Source organism: Cricetulus griseus, chromosome 8, assembly GCF_003668045.3.
Source record: "Cricetulus griseus strain 17A/GY chromosome 8, alternate assembly CriGri-PICRH-1.0, whole genome shotgun sequence".
NCBI lineage: Eukaryota > Metazoa > Chordata > Mammalia > Rodentia > Cricetidae > Cricetulus > Cricetulus griseus.
The window spans coordinates 64325245-64352255 of NC_048601.1; the positions used below are offsets into that span (position 1 = coordinate 64325245).

Below are 27011 nucleotides of genomic sequence, written 5' to 3' on the forward strand. Positions count from 1 at the left end.
CTGTCAGGCTCACATGGACACCACTAGGAGGCCTCAGGGTGGTGGTCAGGGTGCTGCTTATGTGTTTGTCAACTTGACATAAAGCTAGTGCCATCTGGAAAAGATGTCTCCACTGAGAAAATGCCTGTTATATTGGCCTTCAGACAAGTCTGTTGATTTTGAAACAGCTGGACTGGAATTCACTATGCAGACCCAGGTGACTTTGAACTCACAGAGATCTGCCTGTCTCTGTCTCCTAAGTGCTAGGATTAAATGTGTGTGCCCCTCTGTCCGACTGATACTTTCTTGAGTAAGTATTGATAAGGGAGGATCCAGTCACTGTGGGCAGTGCCACACGGGTCAGGTGATCCTGGGAGGTATAAGAAAGCTGGCTGAATATGAGTCTAAGGAGCAAGTCTGTAAGCAGTGTTCCTCCATGGTTCTGTTTCAGTTCCTGCCTCCAGGTTCCTTCCCTGACTTCCCTCAGGGATGGCCTGTAGTAAGATGAAATAAATCCCTTCCTCTCCAAGTTGCTTTTGGTCATGGTATTTATCACAGTAATAAAAACAAAGTAAGGGGGCTGAAGAGATGGTTCAGCAATTAAGAGCACTGACTGCTTTTCCAGCAGACCCGGGTTCAGTTCCCAGCACCCACATGGCAGCTCACAACTGTAACTCCAAGATCTGACACTGTTACACATACATACAAGTAGACAAAACACCAATGCACATTAAATAAATAAATAAATTTTTAAAAGCTAAGTAAGACAATCAGCCAAAGCCAGTGACTGACAGGGAAGAGAATAGTAAGTTAATGGACATGAGTCCAAGCAATACTGAAATACTGGTATTTCAAACACCATGATGGCTTAGAATCTCCTGTTCTGTCTGCCTGTCTGATCCTGGAAATGGAACCTTACAGCTGCAGGCACGCTGGGCAAGTGCTTCATTGCTGAACTACACCTTCAGCCCAGAATCTCCTAGAAGGAAGATATATGATCATCTCCCCTAAATATTTCTAAAACGCCATATTCTTTGTCTCATTAACAGTATTACCCCAAACAGCACCTTCTTTTCCAAGTAGGAATGCTCACCTGTCCATCTCGTATTTCGTTCTCAGTCCCAAAAGAGCAAGATTTCTCATTCATGCCTCAAGATCGCTGGTTCAGATGAGCCTTGTCCTTGGGAGCTGAAAGGGGCTTGATATGATGGTCTGAGGTCCTAAGCCACACGAGAGCCACAGGTCCGCGTTCTCTACCTTTGTCTTCCTTCTTGGCAGCCATTCAGATTACAAGTAAGAAAACAGTCCCTTTGTGCCATCACCAAGGTGCAGAATGTCCCTGTGAGTCCTGAAGGAGCCTCTGGGGACTGTGAAGCCTCAGTCTGGAAAAACAGAGACAGGGTGGGCAGGAAGAAGAAGAAAAAACTGGCTTCATTATTCAGTTATGCCTCTATTCAAGGAGGAAAAGACTTTAAAAATCTTTCATTAACTGTGAATTTATTCTAAGTAAGCAAGTTGCTTAGCCAGATGTCTACTGCTTACTGCCCACACCACAGGATTGGATGCACCATACAGAGGATTGGGGTGAGGGTGGGGCACTGCCACTGTCTGTCTAGAAGGCAGTGTCACTGTTCTAAGTAGTGGTGTCTGTTTGTGGTCATGACATCACTGAGACCTAGTTGGCTTATGGGGGTGAGGTTAACTGGTGGTTGCATTTTCCTGAAAAACTCTGGCTTTATTCGGATCCTAGACACAGGTGGAGTTCTGGGGCTTAAAATCCTAGACTTGTTTCCTAGAGTGACAGAAAAACTCAAAATGCAAGATGATATCCTAACCTTGCCAAGCCAAAATGGTCAACTCTGTGTGTGAGAGAGACAGAAACTCTGTGTGTGTGTGTGTGTGTGTGTGTGTGTGTGTGTGTGTGTGTGTGTGTGTAGTTGTTTGGGGAATCAAATCCTGGTTTTCAACTTATGTGTGCACACACACACATGCATGCATGCCCCCTTGTGTGTGCGAGAGGATTAAGAGGACAACCTCAGCAATTGTTACAGCAGAGTCTGTTCAGCTTAGTTTTTGAGACAGGATCTCTCATTTGCCTGGAACCCAACAAGCAGGCGGGCTGGCCAGCCAATGAGCTTTAGAGATCTGTCTGTCTCCGCTGTCCTAAGCTGGGATTACAAGTATGTGCTACCACACTACCACACCCAATTTTCAAAGAAATTATTATTTTTATTCATGCAGATGTATGTGTCTGCCATGTATGTACAGATGTCCATAGGGTACTGGATCCCCTGAGCTGAAGTTACAGATTGCTTATCATATGTGAGGGCCTGGGTTCAATCTCCAACACTGAAGGGGGAAAAAAGGAAAAAAAAGGAAAGAAAAAGATCAGAGATAATTCTCTGTATGGTAGTGTATGCCCCTGGTCGCAGAGGCAGGAGAATCACTGTAACTCTGACTTATATAGAGTTCCAGGCCAGCTGAGGCTACATAGCAAGACTTTGTCTCAATAAAAAACACAATAAGGGTAGGTGAAATGGCTCAGTAGGTGGAGGTGCTTCCCAGCAAGTTTGATGACCTGGGTTCAATCCCCTGACGGACCCACATGGTAGAAGGAGAGAAACAAGTTGTCTTTTGACCTCCATACATGCACCACGACGGACACCATTCCACTCACCTCCAACTCAATAAGATTTTAAAAACAAAACAGGGGCTGGAAAAATGGCTTAGTGGGTAAGAGAGCTTGCTTCAGGTGTATGGACCTGAGTTTGGCTACCTAGCACTATGGGGGATGAAGATAAAATAATTGCTGGTTACTGGTCCTAGTTCCAGGTTCAGTTAGAGACCCAACTTGAAAGGTATAAGGCACAAAGTGACAGAACAGGGCAACTGGCAATCCTCCTCTGGTGTTTCTGTTCCTATATGGGCATGCACACACACACACACACACACACACACACACACACACACACACACAAAGAGTTGGGTGGAAAGGCTGGTAGCATAGTAGCAGGACACTAGTTCACCCCTTAAAACTGAAGGGAAGAAAATGTAGATGGAGGGTTCTGACGATCATACTTCACAGGCTTAGAGGACTAAGGCAGAAGGCAGGCCTCTCCACAGAGTCAGCTCTGACTTGGGGAATATAATCTCCATTCCTCAAGGACTGGCTGCCAGTAACAAAATGGGATCATTGTCGCTTTGGGGCTGTGATCTAGGAAGGATGTGGTAATCCTTTACCTGCAGCACTCCAGAACTAGCTTTCTCTCCCTGGAACCTCAGCATCCAACTCTCTTTTTCCTTTCCTGGATGACAGCACAGGATCACTCACTCAAACACACACACACACACACACACACACACACACACACACACACACACACACCAGCTAACCTGGCAGGGGTACAGGTAGATATGACAGCGGCAGTCTCGGGAAGGCTTTCCGGTTACTGTGTGGGAAACAAACCAAGTAGCACAGAATCATGACCTGCTTTACACCGTCGACTGGAGCACTGCTGGGGTCTGTAAAAGGCATAAAATACTCAAAGTTACAAAGTCACTCCTCCTGATAGTTGGTATCTGAAGAAATGGGCTTCCTATAAAAACAATCGGACTCAAATCAAGTGCTTATTTCAGATCTGTTATCCTCAAAGGGCAACGTTAAGAGGATAGGCTCTCTAGACTGTCTGCTGGAGCTAACCTCCAGAGGTGATTTAGAAGCTGGTTTATCCTTAAATGCAAACACACACATAGGTTAGCCTTGACGGTTTTTCTTGAGCTTGTTCCTAGGTGGTTCTGTACTTAGAGGCCCTGCAGAGTGATTGCGATTAGGGGATACAGCTAGGGACAACTTCAGGGACCCCGTGTTTGGCTGCTAGCCCTGGGGCAGTGACAGACTCAGGAGAGCGCCTGCGCAGTTCTCAACAGGGGTCTCAACTCATCCAGAAACCCAGACACAGGCGGAGGCTGTGTGGGAACTCGGGACGGAAACGTTCTCATTGCTTGTAAAGGGAAGTGGAGGAAAGCAATGAATTGCCTCCGAGGTTTCAGCGAATCCATCGCGGAACTGAACCCAGATCTTCTCTGCCTCCCAGGCGGCATCTCTCTTAGACCAGCAACTTTCACCCTTGTGTGGCTGCGCGGTGACCATTTCCATCCCACATCGTCCCCCTCATCCCCCACTCCATCTCACCCCACCCCACCCCGGGCTCACCGGACGCGTCCCCAGCGTTCCGGTAGGAGTCCCGCATCCCCTGCGGGGCCTCATCGCGCAGGCGCTCAGCGCCTCCCGTCCCGTGCTAGAACTATATTTCCCAGCAAGCAATGGAAATCCCACACATCAAACGTCCTACGGAGAGCCAGGATGGACAATGTTCATCAGCTTTGCGCGGGCATTGGTCAAAGTCCCTGGCTTTTCCTTAGTTTGGTGTTCCTCTAATGACAAACTAGTGGGGCGGAGCTTCAGTCATAAAAGCGGAGCTCAGAAGCAAAGGATGCATTCTTCCCAACCCAGACTGCAAGATGTGGATCTCTGTGCTACTCCTGGCGGTGCTGCTGCTGGCGGTCCTCCGCAGGGTTTACGTGGGTCTCTTCGGTGGAAGCTCCCCGAACCCCTTCGCGGAGGATGTCAAGCGGCCACCTAAACCCCTGGTGACCGACAAGGAGGCTAGGAAGAAGGTTCTCAAACAAGGTGAGCTGCAGGGGCTATGCGTTCCAGGACTGCTCTCGGGCCTTCTGCTCATGCAGGGCACGGACCCCGTCTTCCCATTAGAAAAGTGCTGGGGAAACTCACTTGCATAGGGAGGCTCCACATCTTACAGTTCTTTGCTCCTGAAGGTTTGGGTGCGGGCACTATCCTTGGCACGCCAAGATGTTGGCATAACCTAGCCCCAGCCCTTCTAGTTGGAATCTGTTCAGCTAACAGCTCACACAGAATGAGAAACCTTTCCCCTACTTGGGTCTAGAACCAACTTTTTCTATGTCCCTGTCCAACCTCAGGGATATGGGGGAGCAGCACAGAAAATTTTCCCAACAAGCGGTTTGACAGGCAAAGTGTAACCCCAGTTCATAGGATTGAAGCTTGGTTATAAAACTTGGGAGTTTCACTATTGCTTCAGGATAAGAGCCCTACTATCCAGTCAACCAGCCATATTTAAAACACGTGTAGAGTTGCTTCCAAGGTTTATGGGTGTTTTGTGTGTGTGTGTGTGTGTGTGTGTGTGTGTGTGTGTGTTTTATTTTATGTGCATTGGTGTTTTGCCTGCATGTCTGTCTGAGGATGCCAGATCCCCCTGGAACTTGACTTACAGACAGTTGTAAGATGCCATGTGGGTGCTGGGGATTGAACCGAGGTCCTCTGGAAGAGCAGCCAGTGCTCTTAACCCCCGAGCCATCTCTCCAACCTCCAAGGTTTTTGTGTTTTTGAAACAGGTCTCACTTTTGCACCGGAGCTGGCTCCAAACTCACTATAAAGCCCAGGCTCAAACTTTGAGAGTCCTGCTTTTGCCCACAGGATGATGGATTAGAAGCATGTGCCAACATGCCTGGCTTTCAAGGTTTTAAAGAATTGTTAGAGCTGGGCCTAGTGGTGCAACATTGTAATTCCAGCCTGGACTACACCATGAAACCCAGTCTAAACAAACACCAAAACCCTCAAATGTAAAACCTTCAAAAAACAAACAAGGATCTCCTGTTGGACTTCCAGGGGCCTCTTGCTTGTAAAGTTTAGCCTAGGCTAGTCTCAACTCACCATTTATTGGGAACTGACCTTGAACTACTGATCCTTATGTGTCTACTTCTAAGGCTTACTACACCCATTTAGTTTATTGTTGTTATTTTTTGTGGATTTGAAGAGGGAAGAAGATCTCATACTTGTAGCTCAGGCAAATTTAGAACTTGCTATATAGGCCAAGTGTGCCTCAAACTCAGTAATTCTCCTGCCTTCAGCAAGAGATTACAGATGGTGGGATTACAGATAAGAGCCACCATGGCTTAAGCAGTGATTTTAATATTAATTAATTAATTAATCTATTTATTTAGAGACAGTGTTTCTCTATGTTATCCTGTATATAGACCAGGCTGGCCTTGAACTCACTGAGATTCTTCTGCCTCCTGAGTGCTTGGGACTAAAGCTGTGAGCCCCTACACCTGGCCATGGACAGTGATTTTTAATGAACAGGTTTTGCTGGACATAGTGGCACATCCCTGTAATCCCATGCTGGGGAAGAAAGGCAGGTGGTCTCTACATTGGGAGTTCCAGGCCAGTTAGGGCTACACAATGAAACCCTGTCCCCAATAAATTAAGGAAAATAAATAAACAAAGGGGGAAATGAAGAAAGTGAACAGGAGGAAACAACCATGGAGTCTTGGAATGCTTTCCAGTTTGGTTCTGTTAGGTGTCCTGCCACACCAGCGTCCTCCTTTTGTGAGGCTGGTGCTGTGACTTCTCAGAGTAATAGCTCTGAGCAGCCCTGCCTGCCCCACCTCTATTGATATTCATAGACCTTGCCTCTTCTGAAGAAACCCAGTTCCCTGAGCCACCAGCATTCCCCTTCCCCCATTGTTGTCTTTCCTTGCTTGCATTCCCAGAAACGACTGCACTTAGATTACAATACCTGTACTGTTGCCATCTTTCCCGTTTTGTTCTAAAGTAGTTAGGTGATTCCTAGTAGGAAAGGTATGAAAATCCCCAAGTATGGGGGGAGGGGGCAGGGATTGACATGTGAAACAAGCTTGTCCTAATTTGAATAAAAAAAAATTACAAGAAAAAAAGAACAAAGAAAATCCCCAAGTATATAGTAGGGGTTAAGACCCAGTTCATCACTGTTTAATCTGCCTGCCTGAGCCTGAGTATTCCCTGATAAAATGTTTTGGGACATCTTAGACAAGAGTCCTGTGCTAAATTGCCCTAGACAGGGATCTGTCTCTCTTTCTGTCCTGTTTTGAGACTGGGTCTAAAGAGCCCAGGCTGGACTCCAGTTTAGCTGTGTAACTGAGCATGACCTTGAACTCCTAATCCACCTTCCAAGTGCAGGGATCACAGAATTGCACCACCATGCCCAGCTTGCCTTAGAGAGTTCTTACATAGTACAAACTACAGAAGTCCCCTCTGGCTTCTCTGACTTTGCTGCCTCTTTGCTCTTTTCTGAGAAGCCAACCCTCTGTCTTCTCCCTTCTACAGCGTTCTCAGTCAGCCGAGTACCAGGGAACCTGGATGCAGTGGTGATTGGCAGTGGCATTGGGGGGCTGGCCTCAGCTGCGATTCTGGCCAAAGCTGGCAAGAGAGTCCTTGTACTGGAACAACATACCAAGGCAGGCGGCTGCTGTCACACCTTTGGGGAAAATGGCCTTGAGTTTGACACTGGTAAGACTTAAGTGAAAAAGGGTTGGGAGCATGGCTTTGTCTATGGGGGGCTAGGAATGGGCACTTTGGGGTGATATGAGACACACACAATAAAGTAATATGAGAGTACCTCTATGTTTTGGTGGTCCCAACTTCTTTTTGGGCATCTCCATTTTTGTCTGACCTGGCAAATATTGGGAGGTATATGTTCTGGCATATTCCTATAGAAAGGGTGGGCAGTCCTCTCTGGGCATGAACTTGGCTAGGCAGGGTAACCTCTTCCTTACTTGGCACATTTCCAGGGTGACAACCTCTTCCTTACTTGGCACATTTCCAGGGCCCAATTCCCTTATCTTTGTACCTCCTTTTCTTTCCACTTCCCAACAGGAATCCATTATATTGGACGCATGCAGGAGGGCAACATTGGCCGTTTTATCTTGGACCAGATCACTGAAGGGCAACTGGACTGGGCCCCCATGGCCTCCCCTTTTGACCTGATGATACTAGAAGGACCCAATGGCCGAAAGGAGTTCCCCATGTACAGTGGGAGAAAACAATACATCCAGGGCCTTAAGGAGAAGTTCCCCAAGGAAGAAGCTGTCATTGACAAGTACATGGAGCTAGTTAAGGTAGCATGCACCATGATCAGCATCCTCTATTTCCAACAAGACTGACTTTTTCATTGGTGAAGTAACTGGTTAGGAGGGACTGAGTTGGGGAGGCAGGCAGGAAGGTCCAGTCATGTCTGTCCCGAATCTAGTGTACACTTGTATATATGCCTGTGCCCTGCCTGACTCTTCAGCTGCTACCCTCACGCTGGCCTCTAGATGGTACCCGTGGGAAGTCAGGCTTCGAGGAAGTTAGATGTCCTCTGAGAGGAACCAGACTCTTTGTTGTTTTGTGATTTTTGAGATAGATGCTCACAATGTAGCCCTGGCTGGCCTGGAGCTCACAGAGATCCTCCTGCCTCTGCTGGTTGTATGCCATCACACCTGGCTTCTGGACTGGGATGTCTGAAATTGAGGGCTGGAGATGAGGCTCATGTTTAGCATGTACAAAACTCTGAATTAGATCCCAGATGCCCCATAGACAGCATGGTGGTGTATCCTGTAATCCTAGCACTCAGGAGGCAGAAGTAGGATTAGGAGTTCAAGGTCACTGGGATATATGGGACTCTATATAGAAAAATTATTTTGAGCAGGAAATGGAAGAGCAAATATAGTCTCATTGGAGTGTGAAGAAAGAAAAATTCAGGGTCCATTTTTTTGTTATTGTTTCGTGGTGAGGGAGATAATCTTGTTATATAGTCCTGGCTTGGGTGTCAGTGTATAGTTCCAGTTGCCCTTGAACTCTTGGCAGACCTCCTGCCTTAGCATCTCAACTGCTGGCATCATAACCCTGAGCCACCATGCCTGCCCAGCTTAAATGTTTTTAAGTGGAAAAATCCAGACATGAGTAAGTGTTGCCAGGTCTGCAGTCAGTGCCGACTGTTGGTGAATAGGCTACAGCGGTTCCAGAGACTCACTCTACCCTTTTTTCCCCAGGTGGTAGCCCATGGAGCCTCTCATGCCGTCCTATTGAAGTTCCTCCCGTTGCCCTTGACTCAGCTCCTCAACAAGTTGGGGCTGCTGACTCATTTCTCTCCTTTCTGCCGAGCATCTACTGAGAGCCTGGCCGAGGTCCTGCAGAAGCTAGGGGCTTCCCGTGAGCTCCAGGCTGTTCTCAGCTACATCTTCCCCACTTACGGTGGGTGGCTGCTGGCCCAGGCTCTTCTAAGCCACTGCCCTCCCAGCTTTTGGTCTTTCTTCCCATCTGCCTAGCTGACAAGCCAGAATAGACCCCAGGCCTGTGGATAAGGGCTGAAGAAGTCTGACCCCCGCTCGACTCTGGTAGAAACTTTTTTTTTTTAAATCTACTTTCTAGATTTCTTTTTCTACTTCTCCCTTTTATTTTTTTTCTTCTCTCCCTTTTTTTTTTCCTTCCTTTTTGGAGAAAGGCTCTTCCAGGCAAGCTTTGAATTCTTGTAGTCAAGGATGTCCCTAAATTCCTAATCCTTCTGCCTCCACCTCCCCAGTGCTAGGATTACATGTCCACTAAGGCTGGTGGTGCTGGAGATCAAATCCAGGCTTCCTTGCATGTTAGGAAAGCATCCTGCTAATTGAGCTATATCCCCCTCCACATCCCTCACCCCTCTAAGACAGGTTCTGACTTTGTTCAGGCTTGTCTGGAACTCTCTGTAGCCTAGTCTGGCTTTGACTCAATGGTCCTTCTTAGTTTTTGAGTGTTGAGGTTGTAGGTATGTACTGTCACACTGCTCAAGGGCCATTTTTCTCTAGCCAATAGTATTAGCAGGTCTTGGCAGGATAGTGGTTTTCAGGGAGTATATTTATATCCCACTAAGCTCTATATCTGCTCTGGGACTTCAGGAGTATTTGGATCCTGGGATGGACTCATGTGGCCCTTTACAGGAATGCCTGTTTCTTCCTGAATGGTGCCAAGTGACCACTCTTGCCTGCTCATCATTTCTTTCCTTCTTCATTCTGTAGGAGTAACCCCTAGCTACACCACCTTTTCCTTGCATGCTCTGCTGGTTGACCACTACATACAAGGGGCATTTTATCCACGAGGAGGTTCCAGTGAGATTGCCTTCCATATCATCCCTTTGATTCAGCGGGCCGGGGGCGCTGTCCTCACTAGGGCCACTGTACAGAGTGTGCTACTGGACTCCACTGGGAGAGCCTGTGGTAAGAGACCTGACTGAGCTTTGGGGTCAGTGGGCTGGGGTGAAAGGGACCTGGGGTCTCCCTGTAGATGAACCAGCCTATCTGTGCAAGGTAAGAGGCTGGTGAGATGGCTCAGTGGATAAGTGTTCCAGCCACTAGACCTGATGACCTCAGTTTGATTCCCACAGCCTACATGTTGGAAGGAGAGTACTGACCCTGCAAGTTGTCCTCTGACCTCCACATGTGGGCTGCAGCACCCTCACCAACACAAAATCAAGGAAGAAAAATACCATTGTTACAAAAGGTCAGGTTTGACATAATGGTTTTGTGAGAATGGCCAGAGATGAGGTTGGATACATAGGCTACAGCAGACCTTAGAAACTCTGGTGTTTTGTGAAGGTTGAGTCATCTGGGGAGTATTGTGGACATAGAACTTGGCAGCAGGAGGGTCTGGGACTCTATAGAACCAGTGTTCTTGGGACGGCAGGACTAAAAGGGACCTAAAAAGGTAAGCAAGTCCATGTGGGTGGGTGAGAAGAGCTGGAGAAGACAAGCACAGAAGCATTTGAGGCAAGGGCTGAGCGACTTTGCAGTGTACCTGGGGCCCGCTTTGATTAGAGGAACTTCTAAGGTCTGAGGAAGACATCTGGATAGTGTGTCTATGACAGACCTAATCTTTTGAGGCAGGGTCTCAAATTCACTAGCTGAGGCAGTCCTTAGAACTCATGATTGCCCCACTTCTACCTCCTAAATGCTAAGATTACAGGCATATGTCTGTATCTTGAAGTATATCATACCATGCCATGACTACAACTAAAGCTTTGAGTGAAATGTATTTCAAGCTTTCCTGGATTTATGTTTTATGGGGGATAGGAATGCACTGAACCTAGGGCCTCACACATGCTAGACAAGTGCTATACCACTGAGCTATATCCCCTGCCCTTAAGTGCTGCTTTTCCATCGGCACAGAGGCTGGCTGCACTTTATCTGCTGCTGTTTTAGCCAGCAAATGTGGCTCCACAGTTACTGGCCACTTCTCTAGCAGTGGCCAGGCCACTCAGGCTGTACCTGTAGGAATGCTGTTCCTGCAGACATGACTGCTGCCAAATATAGCTTTTAATTAAATCTAGCTTTTAATTAAATCTATTCTTCTACTTATCAATGAGACTCAAAGGCTGGGGTGAAAACCTGCTAGCTCAGAGAGGCTGAGTAGCAGCTAGCTGAACTGCCAAAACAAAAGGACCCATGCTACACTAAGTCCCTCCCTACTACTTCCTGTGCGTCTATCATCTTACAGACACCCTATGACTCTCTATGATTACTTTCTGTCAACTACTTGCTAACTCAGCCTCCTGACCCAAGGTTGATTTTATTTAATTAATGCAAATGCAAACTAGGGTTTCACAGTGTGATCAAATATCCCACAACACTTAAGAGAGATCTGGGGAAGGTTATAGGACCTTTTCTTCCTAGAGCTCACAGAAGCTCAGCCAAATTCTTGTGCTTACAGGTGTCAGTGTGAAGAAGGGACAAGAGCTGGTGAATATCTATTGCCCCGTGGTCATCTCCAATGCAGGAATGTTCAATACCTACCAGCACTTAGTGCCGGAGAGTGCCCGCTGTCTGCCAGGTAAAAGGGTGGTCTTCTGAACTGACATTTCGTCTGTGGAGCTTATAACTCAGCCTGGTGATGCTCCCCCTCTTCCTGGGCACCTCCCTGGCTGTCTATCTCTGGTCTGTGGCGCCAGCACTGTAACGTTTACATTTGGGAAACCTAGGACCACACAGGTGAAAAATCCCTTCTCAGAGGCAATGGCAGAGCTCTGAGGACTCTGTCATGTCAGATGCAAATGTCTAGGCTTTATTCTCAGGCCTTTGCCTGAGAAACTGGGACTTTAATAGAAAAGGACTCACTTAAAGTGCAGAAGAGGGCTGGGGATGAAACCCAGTTGGTGAGAGTGCTTGCCTGGCATGCATCAAGCCCTGGATTTGATCCCCAGAACCAGACAAGGCAGCTGTGGTGGATTTGGCTGTAATCCCAGCACCCTAGAGGGAGGCAGGAAGATAAATTCAAAGTCATCCTTGGCTATGAGACCCTGCCTCAAAAAAACAAACAAAAAAAACAAGGGCCACTGAAATGGCTCAAAGGGTAAAAAAGTATTTGCTGCTAAGTCTGGTAATGTGAGTTAGATCCCCAGAGTAGAAGAAGACAACCAAGTTGTCTTCTGTCTTCTCCCTGCTTATCCAGACATGTACTTGTCCATGCACACCCACAATTTAAAAAAGGAAAGGGAAAAAAATGAAGAAAAATCTAAACATCAAAGGTGAGGTTGAGACAGCCTGATTATCCAGAGGTGCTGTGAGTTAGCTGTGCTGGGAGCCAGCACCTATGACTAAGGTACACAGAGCAGAGGTGGTAGAGGTAGAAAATGTCTGAGGCTGTGTTTGACATAGCCAGGAAGAGACAGAAGAGCAGGTCCCTGCCAGGGTCTTGTAGAAACAGTTGTAAAAATGGCTAGGTCTCTATCCAAGAGGGCAGCTGAGCAGCAAGCTGCAGATTAGAAAAGGGAGCACCCTGAGACTATCCTGACAGGGAGTAGCTGTCTGGTCACAGCTCCTGCAACGCAGTCCCCACTGGCTTTCTCTACAGATGTGAAGAAGCAGCTGGCAATGGTACGGCCTGGCATGAGCATGCTCTCAATTTTCATTTGCCTGAAAGGCACCAAGGAGGACCTGAAGCTTCAGTCCACCAACTACTATGTTTATTTTGACACAGACATGGACAAAGCGTAAGATGCGAGGGGGTGGGGCAGACTGATGGCACTGGGCCTTAACCTACAAGACCCTGCTTCCACCTTTGACATGGTTCCAGGAATAGGCAGTAGGATGTGTATAGAGGGGGGAGGTGCACAGTCCCCAGTGTACTCCTAAAAAACCTTTTCATATCGAAGCTGTGTCTGTTTCACCCCTGTGGGGAGTTCCTGGAAGTGAACCATCTTTTGGGTGGTACTGGTAGCTTGGGGCAAGGGGGTGGCCTACTGATTGGCAGTCACAATTTCCTCATCCACAGGATGCAACACTATGTCTCTATGCCCAAGGAAAAAGCTCCAGAACACATTCCCCTTCTTTTCATTGCCTCTCCATCAACCAAGGACCCAACCTGGGAGGACCGATTCCCAGGTAGGGCTCTAGGTCCTGGGTAGTTGGGTGTGGGTCAAGGCAGGGCCAGGCAGCAGTGACATTGCCTTATACCTGCAGACCGATCCACAATGACTGTGCTGGTGCCCATGGCCTTCGAGTGGTTTGAGGAATGGCAGGAGGAGCCAAAGGGCAAGCGGAGTGCTGACTATGAGACCCTGAAACATGCCTTCATGGAAGCCTCCATGTCCGTGGTCATGAAACTGTTCCCACAGCTGGAGGGCAAGGTAGGGGTTGACACTCGAAATGCTGGAGGTCATAACACACCCCTAACTGCATTTGTCTTTTCTTGGGTTCAGATAAAGGCTGAGATACCAAAGTCCTAAGGAAGGATTAGGCCCTTGCAAACTCCCTTGCTCACCTTTGCTCTGCCCTTCTGCCTCCTCAGGTGGAGAGTGTGACTGGAGGATCCCCACTGACCAACCAGTACTATCTGGCTGCTCCCCGAGGTGCTACCTATGGGGCTGACCATGACCTGGCTCGTCTGCATCCTCGTGCAGTGGCTTCCCTAAGAGCCCAAACCCCCATCCCCAACCTCTACCTGACAGGTACACTGCCTCACTTTGCCAGAATCTGGGCTTGCCTGACAGTTATTTGTTCCCATCCTCAGGCCCTGCTGTCCCCTTCAGCTCCATACCAGGAACTGGGCTGCCTCTTTGGGTGGCCTTGATATGGAGGGATGAACACAAGAACCCTTGCTCTCCCATCCTCATTCATGGGCCATTGCTTTTGCCTTCTAGGCCAAGATATCTTTACCTGTGGGCTGATGGGGGCCCTACAAGGGGCCTTGCTGTGCAGCAGTGCCATCCTGAAGCGGAACTTGTACTCAGATCTGCAGGCTCTTGGCTCAAAGGTTCAGACACAGAAGAAGAAGGAGTAGTCCATTCAGAGATATGCTGGAGGAATGGCACTTTCTCCAACTTTTCTCATGGTGTCCTCCTACAGTGATTCCTTGCACATATAACCAAAACCACTTTGTTTCTACTAACTGCTGTAAATTGAGTCCTTCACCTAGACCTCTTCCCCTTTGTACCTTGCATTTCTACTTAGGGTCTAGTGTGGGCTACATAGCCTTGATGACTCACCATGAAGAATGCTTTCATTCCTTCCCCACACCCAACACTGAGCAAGGGTCAGGCACCCAGAACCCCTTAGGGTATTGGCTATTGGATTAGGTAGGTCAGGTCCTGCCCTGAAGCACTCTGTACTGTCAAAGGGAAGGATGACTAGCGTGGGTTTGGTGTGGCAACTCTCAAAGTGAGGCAAGAAACTCTCAGCCTTAAGTTTTGTCCTCTGATAGAAGCAGGCTGAAGGAGCATTCCAATCAAAGACATACAAAAAGACACCACTTTACCAACAAAATGTCCTATACACCAGCCAGCTGAGATCTTGACTAGAGAGAGAATGGTCAGCTAGGTAAGGAGGAGATGAGAGTGGAGACGTTGGGCCTCAATACAGGAAGCCCAGAGTGCACCAAGCCTAGAGATGGCCTTTGTGGTTGTTAGCACATATTAAAAACTGAGTTTTGGTCGGGCGTCGATGGCGCACGCCTTTAATCCCAGCAATCAGGAGGAAGAGGCAGGTGCATCTCTGTGAGTTCGAGGCCAGCCTGGTCTCTAGAGCGAGTGCCAGGATAGGCTCCAAAGCTACACAGAGAAACCCTGTCTCCAAAAAAACCAAATAATAATAATAATAATAATAATAATAATAATAATAATAATAATAATAATAAAAACAAAAACAAACAAAAAAAACAAACCCCAAAAAACTGAGTTTTGTTTTCCAAAATGCTTGGAATCAGAATTCCTTCAGATTTTATAGCATTTGCATACATATAACTTGGGGAACAAGATCCAGGACTAAACCTCAGATTCGTTTGTTTCATATACATAGACCAGTCATAATATCCTAGGTAATATTTTGAAAACTTGTGAGCATTCTATGACCTGTCACATGAGTTCATGCTATTAAAAAAGGCTTGCTTTGGGTTTTAGAATAGGGATTCTCAACCTATATGAATAAATTGGCAAGGGGGTAAAAATTTAAAACCTTTCACTTACGTTAAACAGGTACTAATTTTAATTCATTTAAATATAGTAATGTTTCAATGCTTTGATATCTGAAGTTTATTTTGGTTTCTGTTCAATAATGACATGAAACTACACTGAGATGCCATTTACAGAAGCTCAATAAAATATATTGAAAAATACTTATACCACAATAAGCTTTTAAAAAATAAAATCAAGCCATTATAGTTAAATTACAAAAAAGGTGAAAATACAAAACATAACTAACAGTGGCAATCTACTAATTGGCTAAACAAAACAAGGAAAATTATTTCAACATTTACTCATTTACTTAACATGGTAGTCTGAATTAAATTCCTATCACAGTGTAAGGAGGCCACCTTCATGGGTAGGTGGTTTGCTATGCTATGCAAGCTGAGGGGCTTCTCAAACTAGAGTTTCTAAGCTAAAATTCTTACAGCTTTCTTAGGGCAATGCCAAACTGAACCTTCCTAGCAAGAGTTTTTCAGAGAAAACTGTATCAGAGGGCTTGGGGCCCAGGGAAATCTTATCAATGTTCAAATGGCTCAGGGCATAAGCAAAGCATGCCACACTTCCAGAGAAAGAAGAAGAGTAAGCTTCACTACTACCAGGAGAATTCGGAAGGGCACACAGCTCTGTTTCCAGGGTAAAACATGTTTGCACATTTAGTTAGTTGTTTGGTCCAGAAGTGGCTTCTATAATCCATAGCAGGAAAACAAACTATTAACATGTATGACAAGCAGGTTCCCCTTAAGAAACGAACCTTCAGCCAAAAGCTGAGCAGGAGAGCAAGCGCAGAATAGTCTACAGAAGTGCTACTTGTGGCTTCCTGTGCTTTCTACATGCCAGCCCAGCCCCTGGTGTGGATGTCTCAGCTGGGCCATCACCATCTACACACTCTAGAAAAATATGCTTCAAGTATTCTACCTTTAAAAAATAATCCTGAAAATGACTTTTCTTTGGTAGGAGCCATCTCCTTACAGTGCAACTTTTCAAGGGAAACATTCCACTGTACTCTGTCAGCACAAGAAACCTTTGTCAGCAATCCAAAGGGGTGAGGCTTTGTAGACTCTGGTGATATTTCATGTGTCTCTCCACTGGCTGCCAATCTTGATTCCTGAAAATCAACCTTCCTGCCCTTCAAGAGCAGAAGTCAACAAGTTTAAGGTCATAGAGCCAGGAGCCAGGATTAGCTGTGTGAGCTCCAGTTTCAGTTACACCTCCAACAAGAAATTTGAACCCTGAAGTCCCCGGGGGTGTTCACAACACTGTCTCTCAGGGCTTACATCAGAACTAGTAACGCTGAAGTTACAAGATGAGGTTGAAAAGAAGACCTACCTGTGTGGAATGGAAAAAGCCAATCTACCAATGAAGCTAGGAAGGAACATAACATGAGCTGAGTCCTTCAAAACACTCGGACCTGAGTAAGCTGAGAGGAGGGGGAAAGCCTAACCACAGAACAATACCAGAAGCTGGAATACAGAGCACATGATGAGGGCAGAGGCAGAGAGGGAGTGTCGCCTTGAATGATGAAGCCAAGGAATCTAGTCTAGAATACAACTTCAGACAAAAGCTTCAGACCAGGGCACACATTTTGGAAAAATGGTTTCCAAAGCTGATATGAGAAAAGGTTAGGAGAACCAATTCAGGTGATTCTTGAAAATTAATGGAGAGTATGCTTAGTATTAGTTTCTTAAGAAAAAAAGGAGGACGGGGAGAGACTTCTGCGGTAAGAAAAATGTTATTAGTTTGCAGTGTGGAGTTTTCAGATGATTAAAGAAACTGAACAATACGTAAAGGAGCTTGATAGGTACAAGGGGGGAAATTCTGGTTGGATTACAACCAGACAATGTGGCTGAACTATTTACCATATTGGCTTCCCAAAATACCAAAGATAAAGATTTGTTGAGTAGACAGTCAAAGCAGTAGACACTTGACTTTGGGTACCTTCTTCCCCTCCCACCATAAGACAAAGGAAAATCTGGGAGAGACACCCAGAATGTCAACATGCATGGAACTCAGCATCCACTATTATTAAGTGTTAAGAACAAGATGTGAGAATGAGCTGTTGAATTAGGAGATTCTGATTAACTCAGTAACCTTGAGAAACAGGAGGAGAACAGATCAAGGTGAGTCAGTAAATGTCAGGAAGAGGAGGCAAGGCAATGGAAGCAACAGCAACTACAACAGGAGAGGTATGGGCACGCATACAGGCTGGAGGGAAGCATACAGGGGCGCATCAACAGGTCTAAAGAGGAAGAGAAAATGGGAAGGGGGAGCTAAAGAGGTGGCAGGGAAAGCTGAAGGGGACTGAGAAAGGCTTCCTCAGCTTGGGAAAAAGGTAAGAGAAGACTTAGGCACAGTTGAGAGAACATTAGCAATGATCGTATTTCCAGAAAACAACCTGGAAAGAATACAAATGTCAAGCACATGCTGCAGTCAGCATAGGCAAAGAACTGTTTTCTTCTTCAGACTGACTTCTCTCATCATAATTTCCCTCTTCCCATTCTTTCCACATCCTTGAGATTAGCTGACTCTTCTCTCTTTAGGTGTGACCACACAGACTAGAATAAAACTTCAGATAGCATAATCCAAGACATCCTCAGTTATGTCAGGGAACCTATTTGGTTTCTTAGTTTCATGAGCAGATGTCACAGGAGAAAAAAGACTTTACACATTACCTTGGCATCTTGGATGAGAGGACCATTAAACAGCAAGGAAAATGTGGAGAGTGTAGTTAGTTCCTAAATATCTACCTATCTAGCTAGTTATTGTAGACAATAATGGCAAAATGGTAGTTTGTGGAAAACCTCTTTCATACAGACCAAATTCCTCCTATGTGTCTTCTTTCACAAAGTATAAACCTGCCCCTTTCCAAGGAGTTCCTTCCTATTGGGATGACTGCAAGATCACACTGGTTCAATGATCAATACCGTATTAAGCAAAATAAAGCAAAAGCCCATGGAACAGTGACTTTACTTTCAGAAACTCCAAGTTCCCTTTTATGCTAGTACAACCAAAAAGTGCACACTTTCAGAAAAACATGTAGACTGTCAGACAGCTCAGACTTTAACACTCTTTAAACTTGCTATTCTGGTTTGCAGTTAAGGCCTCTGTAGAATATGTGTTCAAATCTCTCTGCCCATCAACATCCCACTCACCATTTTCTACCTCCTGTCTACAAAGCACATCTCTACAGCTTCCCTACTAGAGTTGCAAAGATAAGATGCTACCGCAGGGTGGTCCATTGTGTGGCCTGCCTAGGGTGGGGTCTTCCTTTGGTCACAGTAATGTTTCCACATGCTCCTCCTCACACTCCAAAGAAGAAAGGATGCTGGAACACACCAGCATAAAGAGGACACAAACGTAAAGAAAACATCAGCAGAGTTCAATGTCACCAAAGTGCAGGTGCAAACCTGAAGCAACCCCGTCTCGGCCAGCCCAGACTTGCCACCAAACCCCAGAGGGGGTCAGTCTTTTCATTTCTCTTGATTCGTAAACAAATCAGCAGGGAGGACAAGGTTCTTGCAGACAATAAAAAATAATCAAAGCTGAAATGAGAACAACACATTCCATTGGTAACGTTCACTTTTTTCAGAGAAATATACTAGTGTTGTGATTTTGAAACTGAGGTTCAGATGAAATGTCAGAATTAACACAAACTCATCTACCACCACAAAACAGCAGTTAATCAAAGTGCATGGGTCACCTTATTGAATATTAAAGACAATTAGAAATAAAACACGTATTAGAAAGTCAGACATTTAGTTAATGTGGTGGCTCATACCTGTAATCCCAGTACTCAGGGGGCTGAGGCAGAAGAATTATGAATTTGAGGCCAGCAAAGATTACATCATGGGTCCTGAGCTACAGTGAGAGACTGTCTCAAAAACAAACAAAAAAACAAAAACCCAAAAATCCCACAAAAAAAAAAAAAAAAAAAGCTAATGGTTGACAGGAGAGTAAGAGGTGTTTTCTTCAGCAGGGTAGCCAATGGTGACACACCCATGATCCTGTGAAAAACCCCTAATGAAACTCACTAGTTCATTTTAAAATGTGCTGAAAGATAGTTGAGCAGTTAAGAGTTCACGCTGCTCTTGCAAAGGAGTGGGGTTTGTTTCCCAGCACCCACACTATGGTTTACAACTATCCTTAACTCCAGTTCCAGGGGATCCAATGACCTCTTTTGGCTTATACTGGCACCAGGCACACAAGTGGTACACATATGTACAAGCAGGCAAAACACTTACACACATAAAACAAAATAACCTAAAAATGCTTTAAGTAGCAGAGGGAGACAAGGAGTAATGGTGTGGTGGTATTACCTCAAACACACACACACACACACACACACACACACACACACACACACACACACACACACACACACACACACACACGAAAACACATAGTGAAACTATGTGTAATTAATACCTACAAATAAAGAAATGAATCCTAAATAATGATGGCAGGTAGATAGAACTACTGGCTTCTACTGTATATTCTCCTTTTATTCTGAATAATTTTCACTTTCCAACTAAGACAAAACTAAGGAGGAAAAAAATCCTTAAAAGTTAATTATCAAGGATAGTAGCAGGCTAGAGCTAACTGTGAAGTTGACCTATTTATGACAGATGTTCTGAGCAGAGTGGCTTAGTCTATAGTGCTGTGAATTGTACAGGTGACCTGTTTGTTCCCCGAAGGAAGTCTGGGAATCGGTCGCATCTGGGTTATCAACTGTTCTTTGCCAATGTCCTTCCTATAGCCTAACAGAACAGGGCAGGTGCCTCGTGTAGCACCTAATGTGACTATACAGTTGCCTTCGAGAACCTTCCTCAGCTTTTGCTGTTGTGGGATGGTAGGAAGCCTCCTTTCCCTGGCAGACAGAAAGACTGGCCACAATAAGGAGGTGAGGCCTGCAATGCTAATCTGTGGAGTTACTTGAGGTCTAAATGCTTCTGGGCTCATCTGCTTTGAGAAAGGTGTGATATAGAACTTTATTGCCCAAAGTGTGGTCTGGCAGCATTTGGTGATCCCTAGAAATGAGGACGTAGACTCTACCCCTTACTTAGTGAATCAGATTTGGCTGTTGCTGCTGCTGCTGCTGCTGCTGCTGCTTCTTCTTCTTCTTCTTCTTCTTCTTCTTCTTCTTCTTCTTCTTCTTCTTCTTCTTCTTCTTCTTCTTCACTGCTTCTTCTTTTTTTTTAAGATTTATTTATTATGTATATAGTGTTCTGCCTACAAGTATGTTTGCATACCAGATAAGGGCACCAGATCTCATAGATGGTTGTGAGCTACCTCGTGGTTGCTGGGAACTGAACTCAGGACTTCTGGAAGAGCAGCCACAGTTCTTGACTGCTGAACTCCAGGCCCAGATTTGGCTTTTAGCATAATGTTCATGTGTCAAGAGCTGAAATAGTGCAAAAAGTGTTTAAAAGTGTCTGAAGTTACTATCAGGTACTGGTGTTGCCTTTGAGTGGAAACTTAGGACAAAAACAAACAAACAAACAAACAAACAAACAAGTCACATTTCCAGGCAGATTTGTTTATCTGGTCAAGTGTGACAAGCACTAAAAGGCCTCTTCTAGCTCTAACTTTGTAGATACATATATGTCTATAGATGGTCCTATTTGCAGTCTCCAAGGGCTGGGGACAATGACAGCAGCATCCCCAGAATTGGCCCAACCGAACTGAAGTTTCATATCCCTCCTAGACCTGACTCCTCCTTCCTTACCTTTAGGTTCAAACGCTGGTAGTCACTGGCCTTTGGCCTCCGAGTGACTTTGGATCTTTTTCCTTCTAGGGCAAAAGCAATAATCTGAGGAAAGAAAAAGGAAAACAGATTAACATTTGGCTCTGTGATGATGTACTTCAGTTTGTGAAATCAGAGGTAGATCTACAAAGAGGCCTGTTTAAATTTTATTCTCTCTCTCTCTCTCTCTGCACACTAGGCAAACGCTGTATCAAGCACAAGATACAACACTGTAGTGGAATGCTTGCCTAACATGAACATAGCCTGAGTTCAACCTCCAGTACCACAAAAGTAAGTAGCAAAATTGTAAAGATTTTAAAAGGGGCTTGGTTACAAGATCCTTTATACTATTTAATAGGGAACAACAGACCTAGGGTGTAGCCTGTGGGATCTGTATGGTTTAATTGTGAGGACAGAATCAAAGGTCTGCCACTTCCCTTGCCAAATAGCTCTAGGTCAGGGCTTTAAGGAAAACAAAACAAACAAACAAACAAACAAAGGATCATAGTCATTGATGGTTTCCTCTCTACAAATACATGTTTTGCACCCACATGCTGCTTCAACAACTACACTCTGATTTACCGCACTCATCACAAACATTTGGATGTAGAATGAAGAATGCACATTTTTACTAATGGTTTTCCCTTGTTCTTTAGAGCCAATGGCTATCACAAACTGAACTCCCCAATTGAACTGGTTACTGAAATTATCTTCTAAATCTCATGGCTCATTAGGAAATACAACCATTTTGTCATTAGAGTTGTTTCTAAACGACCCTGGTGACACTTTAACCCCAAATATGTGTACATTTATCCAGTTTCTAGGTTTGCTTCTAACTCTTGCTGGTTGCAGAAGAGCTGTCATTGGACTTTATGCTACTGGTATTAGAGACTACATAACTGAAAATATTCTTCCTGCCTCCAGATGCAAGACAGTTGGGATAGAAGCTAGAAATGGTACACTGTCTCAAGCATGGAAAAAAGGGAAGAGGTCTACACATCAAGAGCTCTGGTCCACAGAGGCTGGGTAACTTCTGAACTCCAAGTTACGGCAGGAGAACTCAAATAGGTCAGGTCATGATTCATGTCCAACTTGGCACTTTACAGCAGAACACACAGGAAACAGGTCACACGACTGAAACACATGATTTACAAAACTAGAGTTGTGTAAATCTTAGCAGGGTCTGAGGAAAAACTGAAGTTGATCTTAAAATCCTCAGAGTTCACAAGCAGATGAGTGGCAGGTAGCTGCTCATGCACCAAACTCTCAGGGTTAGGGAAATCCCAGTCTTCTCTTACCTTCCGTTTGTTGTGGTAAGCAATATAGAGGACAGCAACAAGAACAGCTGCAGTCACCAGATAAGCAAAGAAGTGGCTGCTCTCTGCACTGGTGTTTCCAGAACTGTCCTTATAAGAGTCATCCTTCTCATCATTCACAGACTCCCTAAGTGTCTCCTCTCGGTTCTCACTGGAGGAAGGGTCAAACACCTTTTCATTATCTTCTTCAAGCGGTGAGCCCTCTTCTGGCTCTGTATCACCCTCTTCAGTCTCCTTGGTTTCCACAGCTTCGGTAAGCTCTGAAGACTTCCCTGGCTTTAAAGAAAAGTCAGAGTCCCCTGCCGGTCTCTCCCCAGATTCAGTTTTGGAAGTAAGCATTGGTTTCTGTCCTTTTCCAGCTAGCTCCGTCTTGTCAATCTTGTCGGTCTCCTTATCTGAGGAGGGTTTGGAGATGCGGTCGTCCGCAGGAACTTTTGTGAGCTTATCTGAATCATCTTTTGGGGGCTTCTGCCTAGATTCATCGGGTTTGGGATCGGGTGGCGGAGGCTGCTGTGCAGTCCCGGTTGACTGGGTATCTGCTGTCTGGGGCTGATTTGGGGATTTGGCTGCAATGACCTGCCGCTGTCCAGATCCCACCGAACTGGAAACTGCTGCCATGGTCGACGCCACCGTCTCATCCGGGTTTGGGTTAGCGGGCTGCTGTCTCTGATCCGTCTGCCCGCCTGGCTCTCCGGGCTGCTGCCTCTGACCCGTCTGCCCGCCTGGCTCTCCGGGCTGCTGTCTCTGATCCGTCTGCCCGCCTGGCTCTCCGGGCTGCTGCCTCTGACCCGTCTGCCCGCCTGGCTCTCCGGGCTGCTGTCTCTGACCCGTCTGCCCGCCTGGCTCTCCCGGCTGCTGCTTCTGATCCGTCTGTCCACCTGGCTCTCCCGGCTGCTGCCTCTGACCCGTCTGTCCACCTGGCTCTCCGAGCTGCTGCTTCTGACCCGTCTGCCCGCCTGACTCTCCCGGCTGCTGCTTCTGACCCGTCTGCCCGCCGGGCTCTCCCGGCTGCTGCTTCTGACCGGTCTGCCCGCCTGGCTCTCCCGGCTGCTGCTTCTGACCCGTCTGCCCGCCGGGCTCTCCCGGCTGCTGCTTCTGATCCGTCTGCCCGCCTGACTCTCCCGGCTGCTGCTTCTGATCCGTCTGCCCGCCGGGCTCTCCCGGCTTAGACTCCACTTCCTTCTCAGGAGACATGGGGCTCTGGTTGGAGAGTTTTTCTTTAGAAGACTGAATCGGAGAATTATCGTTACCTGAGGTGATGAGTGGGTTAGATTCATGCGGCGTAACACCTGAAATAGAAAAAGCAGTTAAGCCCTCGGAAGAAAAAGCTGGGAGAAGAGAAGGGGGCTTGGCTTCTCAGCGCTGGAAGATGCCAGCGGTGATGGCCGAATGAGAGAAGGGTGGAGATGGCCCGAGGGTCGGGCCAGGAAAGGAGGACGCCAGCTCCGGTGGTAACCCGCCAAGGTGAAGACGAGAGAACCTGAGGGAGAGGGTGGGATGGGGCGGGGGCTGGGGGGTCTTACTCGCCACTGCGACACTTAGGAGCAACGCAACTAGGAACCGCATCCTGTAGTCTGCACTTCCGCCCTCTTCTGCTGACGTGAGAGCGGCGCGAGGGACTTCGAGCCTGTGGCCACTCCCTTTCCGGCGGGCTGTTCCTCTTCCGGCGCAGCCCCGCCCCGGGGGCGGGGCTAACGGGTGCGGGCTGTCAGCGGCTGAGTATTCCGGTAGTGTGCAGCGCACGTGAGGACCCGCTCTTCCTCTTTTTCTCAGCACCCTGACGAGCTCAACCGCCTCTTCCCTGTGCACGTGTCCTCGTGCTCTGGGAGTTGTTCTGCGCGGCTGGCGCTGCGTCGCCCCTCGAGGCTCATGATATGGGGTCGCGGGGCCGGGAGCCGCTTCGCCGCGTCGTCCGCCGGTTCCTCTGACATCTCCGTTGCTGGTGGTGCTTTTCTCACTCCACACCAAAACGTACTCTGCTCGGGGCTTTCCCGTCTAGAAACAAACACTTCATCACTTTCGTTCCTGGTCGGAATCTCTTTCTTGACGGTATCTAGGGCCCTCTGAATTTACCACGGAATTTTTTTTCCCCTTTTTCTGAATTTGTTTGTATTTGATACTGCATTACTCTGCGGACGGGCTAGCGTCAAGCTCGTGCCTCCCGAGTGCTTAGGATTGCATGCGTCTCGCCACGCCCCCTTCTGGGGCTATTTATTTATTTAAGACATAAGGTATCAAAGATTTATTTTGTGTGTACCACCTATGCGCGGTGTCCTTTGAAGACGTGTATCAACACTGCCTGGCAGCAATATATTCTTAATAATTCAAACAAGAAAGCAGAAAAAAAGGTAATACTTATAAAAATTTATTTTAGGGAAGCCCAGCAGTGCGGTACATGCCTTCAATTCCAGCACTCAGGAGGCAGAGGCAGGAGGATCTTTGAGTTCGAGACCAGCCTGGTCTAGTTTCAAGCTAGCCAAGTCTACATAGAGGAACCCTGTCTTAAAAAAACAAACAAGAAAATACTATTTTAGGGGATAGAGAAATGATGGATTAGTGGTTAAGAACACTAACTGCTCTTCCGAAGGACCTGAGTTCCATTCCCAGCGCTCACAAGATAGCTAACAAAGGTCTGTAATTCCAGTGTCAGGAGATTTGACACCCTCTTTTGGCCTCCACAGACATAGTACGAATATGGTGTACAGACATACATGTAAGCAAAACATACATTTTTTAAATTCTTGCTGTTTGTTCATCTATTGATTATTATTTGCATTTGTTTCTTGTATCAGCTGTGATAGGGCTGGGTTGTTTAAACAGGTTGCTTGAAATAATTTATGAACATTTGCCAGTTTAGGTATTTTGTAAACAATGATTTAACAAATAGCAGGTCCTAGCTCAAACCAAAAATCCCAAAAACTATGTTCGTTTTGTTTTTGTTGTTTTGAGACAGGCAGCTTATAGCAGACCTGGAGCTCACTCCAAAAAGCAGTTGACCTTGAGTTAGCATCAGTCTTCCTTCCCCTGCCGAGATTACAGTTGCGTGCCACCATGCCACGTTAAATGGTCCTCAAAACTGGGGAGGTTTAAGACAGAAGCTATTTTAAATAAAATTATGAAATTATTTTATGTGCATGTGTGTTTTGTCTCCATTTATACCTATTTATCACGTGCCTGTTTGGGGCCCAAGGAAGCCAGAAGAGAGAATTGGATCCTTTGGAACTGGAATTGAGAGATGATTGTGAGCTGCTGTGTGTGTGTGCTAGAGATTGAACCTGGGTCCTCTGGAAGAGCAGCCAGGGCTCTTAAACTCTGAGCCATCTCTCCAGCCTCAGAGGCAAAGGATCTTTTGAACTGCCAGATTTTGGAGGCCAGCCTGAAGAACAAAGTGAAACTCAAGTGCATAAATAGCCAGTTGTGGTGGTGCACGCCTTTAATCCCAACACTCAGGAGGCAGAGTCAGGCGGATCTCTTGTGTGTTTGAGGCCAGCCTGTTCTACAGAGTGAGTTCCAGAACATGCAGGGCTGTTGCACAGAGAAACCCTGTCTCAAAAAAAAAAAAAAAGCAAAAGTACATAAATAAATACAACTTTAATTTCATAAAGTAAGCAATCTGGTGAAGTACATAACTACCACATAGATGTTTATTCATGTTTACTGTAATGGTTCATTTTTATTGTCAACTCGATGGGCTTTAGAATCACCATGGAAAGAAGTCTCTGGGCACTCCTGTAAGGGATTATCTAGGTAAGGTTAACTGAGGTGGTAAGACCCACCCTGTGTGTGGACATTAGTATCTCATGGGCTCGAGTCTTGAACTGAATAAAATGGAAACCAAGCTGAGCACAACATAGAATATTCATACCTCTCTGCTTCCTGACTACAAATTCAGTGTGACCAGCCACCTCCTGCTCTTACAGCCATGATTTCCATTCCATGATGCTCTGTGTATTTCTGGGAACTGTAAGCCAAAGTTAACCTTTAAATTACATTTGTCAAGTAGTTTGCAATGATCTCCAGACAAATAACTGATTGAAAGCATTCCAAGAACTGCCAAGCAGAATATGAAAAGTGTGTATCAGCTGAGGAATGAACCATGGGACTGAGGACAGAAGGTTGTAGATACTTCTGGGGACTAATGAAAGGAGAGAGGGATGAGGATTCCTGGCAGAGTGAGCAGCACATGCAGTGTGAACCTGGTGTTGTGGGTAAGCCTAAAGAGCAAGCTTGTTGTGTGACAAGGATAATGATAGAGAAGGAGGTTGGAACAGAGCCAGACCGAGAAACCAGTGATCTGGGAGTTGACGAGAATGTAAGTTTTTATGCAATAGAAAATATGTCAGCTAACTCTGGTTGACAAGTAAACTGGGCCCACTCCAGCCAAAAAGGACTATAGCCATAAGAAAGTAACACTCTGTGAGAGGCCTGGATGTGAGATATGATATATGATATGATATGATATGATATGTAGTCCTGGATGGCTGAAATTTTTCAAAATTTCAAGAACTAGTACATAACACAACTACAGTTTTAGAAACAAGGGCCTTTTCTGTTATTTGAATAAAAATCCCTTTAACAGGCTCCTCACCACTTCTCCCCATCCTTTTCCTCTCCCCTCTTACATTACTGAAGAAAGAATAAAAATCTGATGAG

The 27011-nt window shown here is 46.2% G+C and overlaps 3 protein-coding genes across 6 annotated transcripts in view; 1 reads left to right on the forward strand and 2 right to left on the reverse strand.

Moving 5' to 3' along the window:
• Elmod3 (ELMO domain containing 3) overlaps positions 1 to 4343 on the reverse strand; it is a 34278-nt gene extending 29935 nt beyond the window's left edge. For 3 of the 4 annotated variants that reach the window (XM_027429465.2, XM_035448609.1, XM_027429466.2), the window contains exons 1-3: positions 4193 to 4342; positions 3373 to 3501; positions 1073 to 1361 (exon numbers count right to left, since the gene is read on the reverse strand). In XM_027429465.2, coding sequence (XP_027285266.1) covers positions 1073 to 1126 — 54 coding nt within the window. In that variant the 5' untranslated portion in view covers positions 1127 to 1361; positions 3373 to 3501; positions 4193 to 4342. Of the gene's footprint in view, positions 1 to 1072; positions 1362 to 3372; positions 3502 to 4192 lie in introns of all 4 variants that reach the window. The other variant, XM_027429467.2, reaches the window with a different exon arrangement.
• Positions 4344 to 4438: 95 nt separating this feature from the next.
• Positions 4439 to 14329, forward strand: Retsat (retinol saturase). Its single transcript, XM_027429464.2, has 11 exons — positions 4439 to 4669; positions 7160 to 7342; positions 7709 to 7950; positions 8866 to 9067; positions 9868 to 10065; positions 11555 to 11674; positions 12695 to 12833; positions 13115 to 13224; positions 13303 to 13469; positions 13631 to 13790; positions 13983 to 14329. Exons 1-11 carry the CDS (start codon positions 4501 to 4503, stop codon positions 14120 to 14122), a joined length of 1830 nt encoding a protein of 609 aa, XP_027285265.1. The 5' UTR covers positions 4439 to 4500; the 3' UTR covers positions 14123 to 14329.
• A 1015-nt stretch (positions 14330 to 15344) lies between these two features.
• Tgoln2 (trans-golgi network protein 2) lies at positions 15345 to 26282 on the reverse strand. Its single transcript, XM_027429552.2, has 5 exons — positions 26277 to 26282; positions 23882 to 24353; positions 22341 to 23647; positions 21025 to 21108; positions 15345 to 18841 (listed from the first exon to the last, which is right to left on the reverse strand). The coding sequence occupies exons 1-5, from the start codon at positions 26280 to 26282 to the stop codon at positions 18836 to 18838; spliced, it is 1875 nt and encodes a 624-aa protein (XP_027285353.1). The 3' UTR covers positions 15345 to 18835.
• Positions 26283 to 27011: the final 729 nt, after the last annotated feature.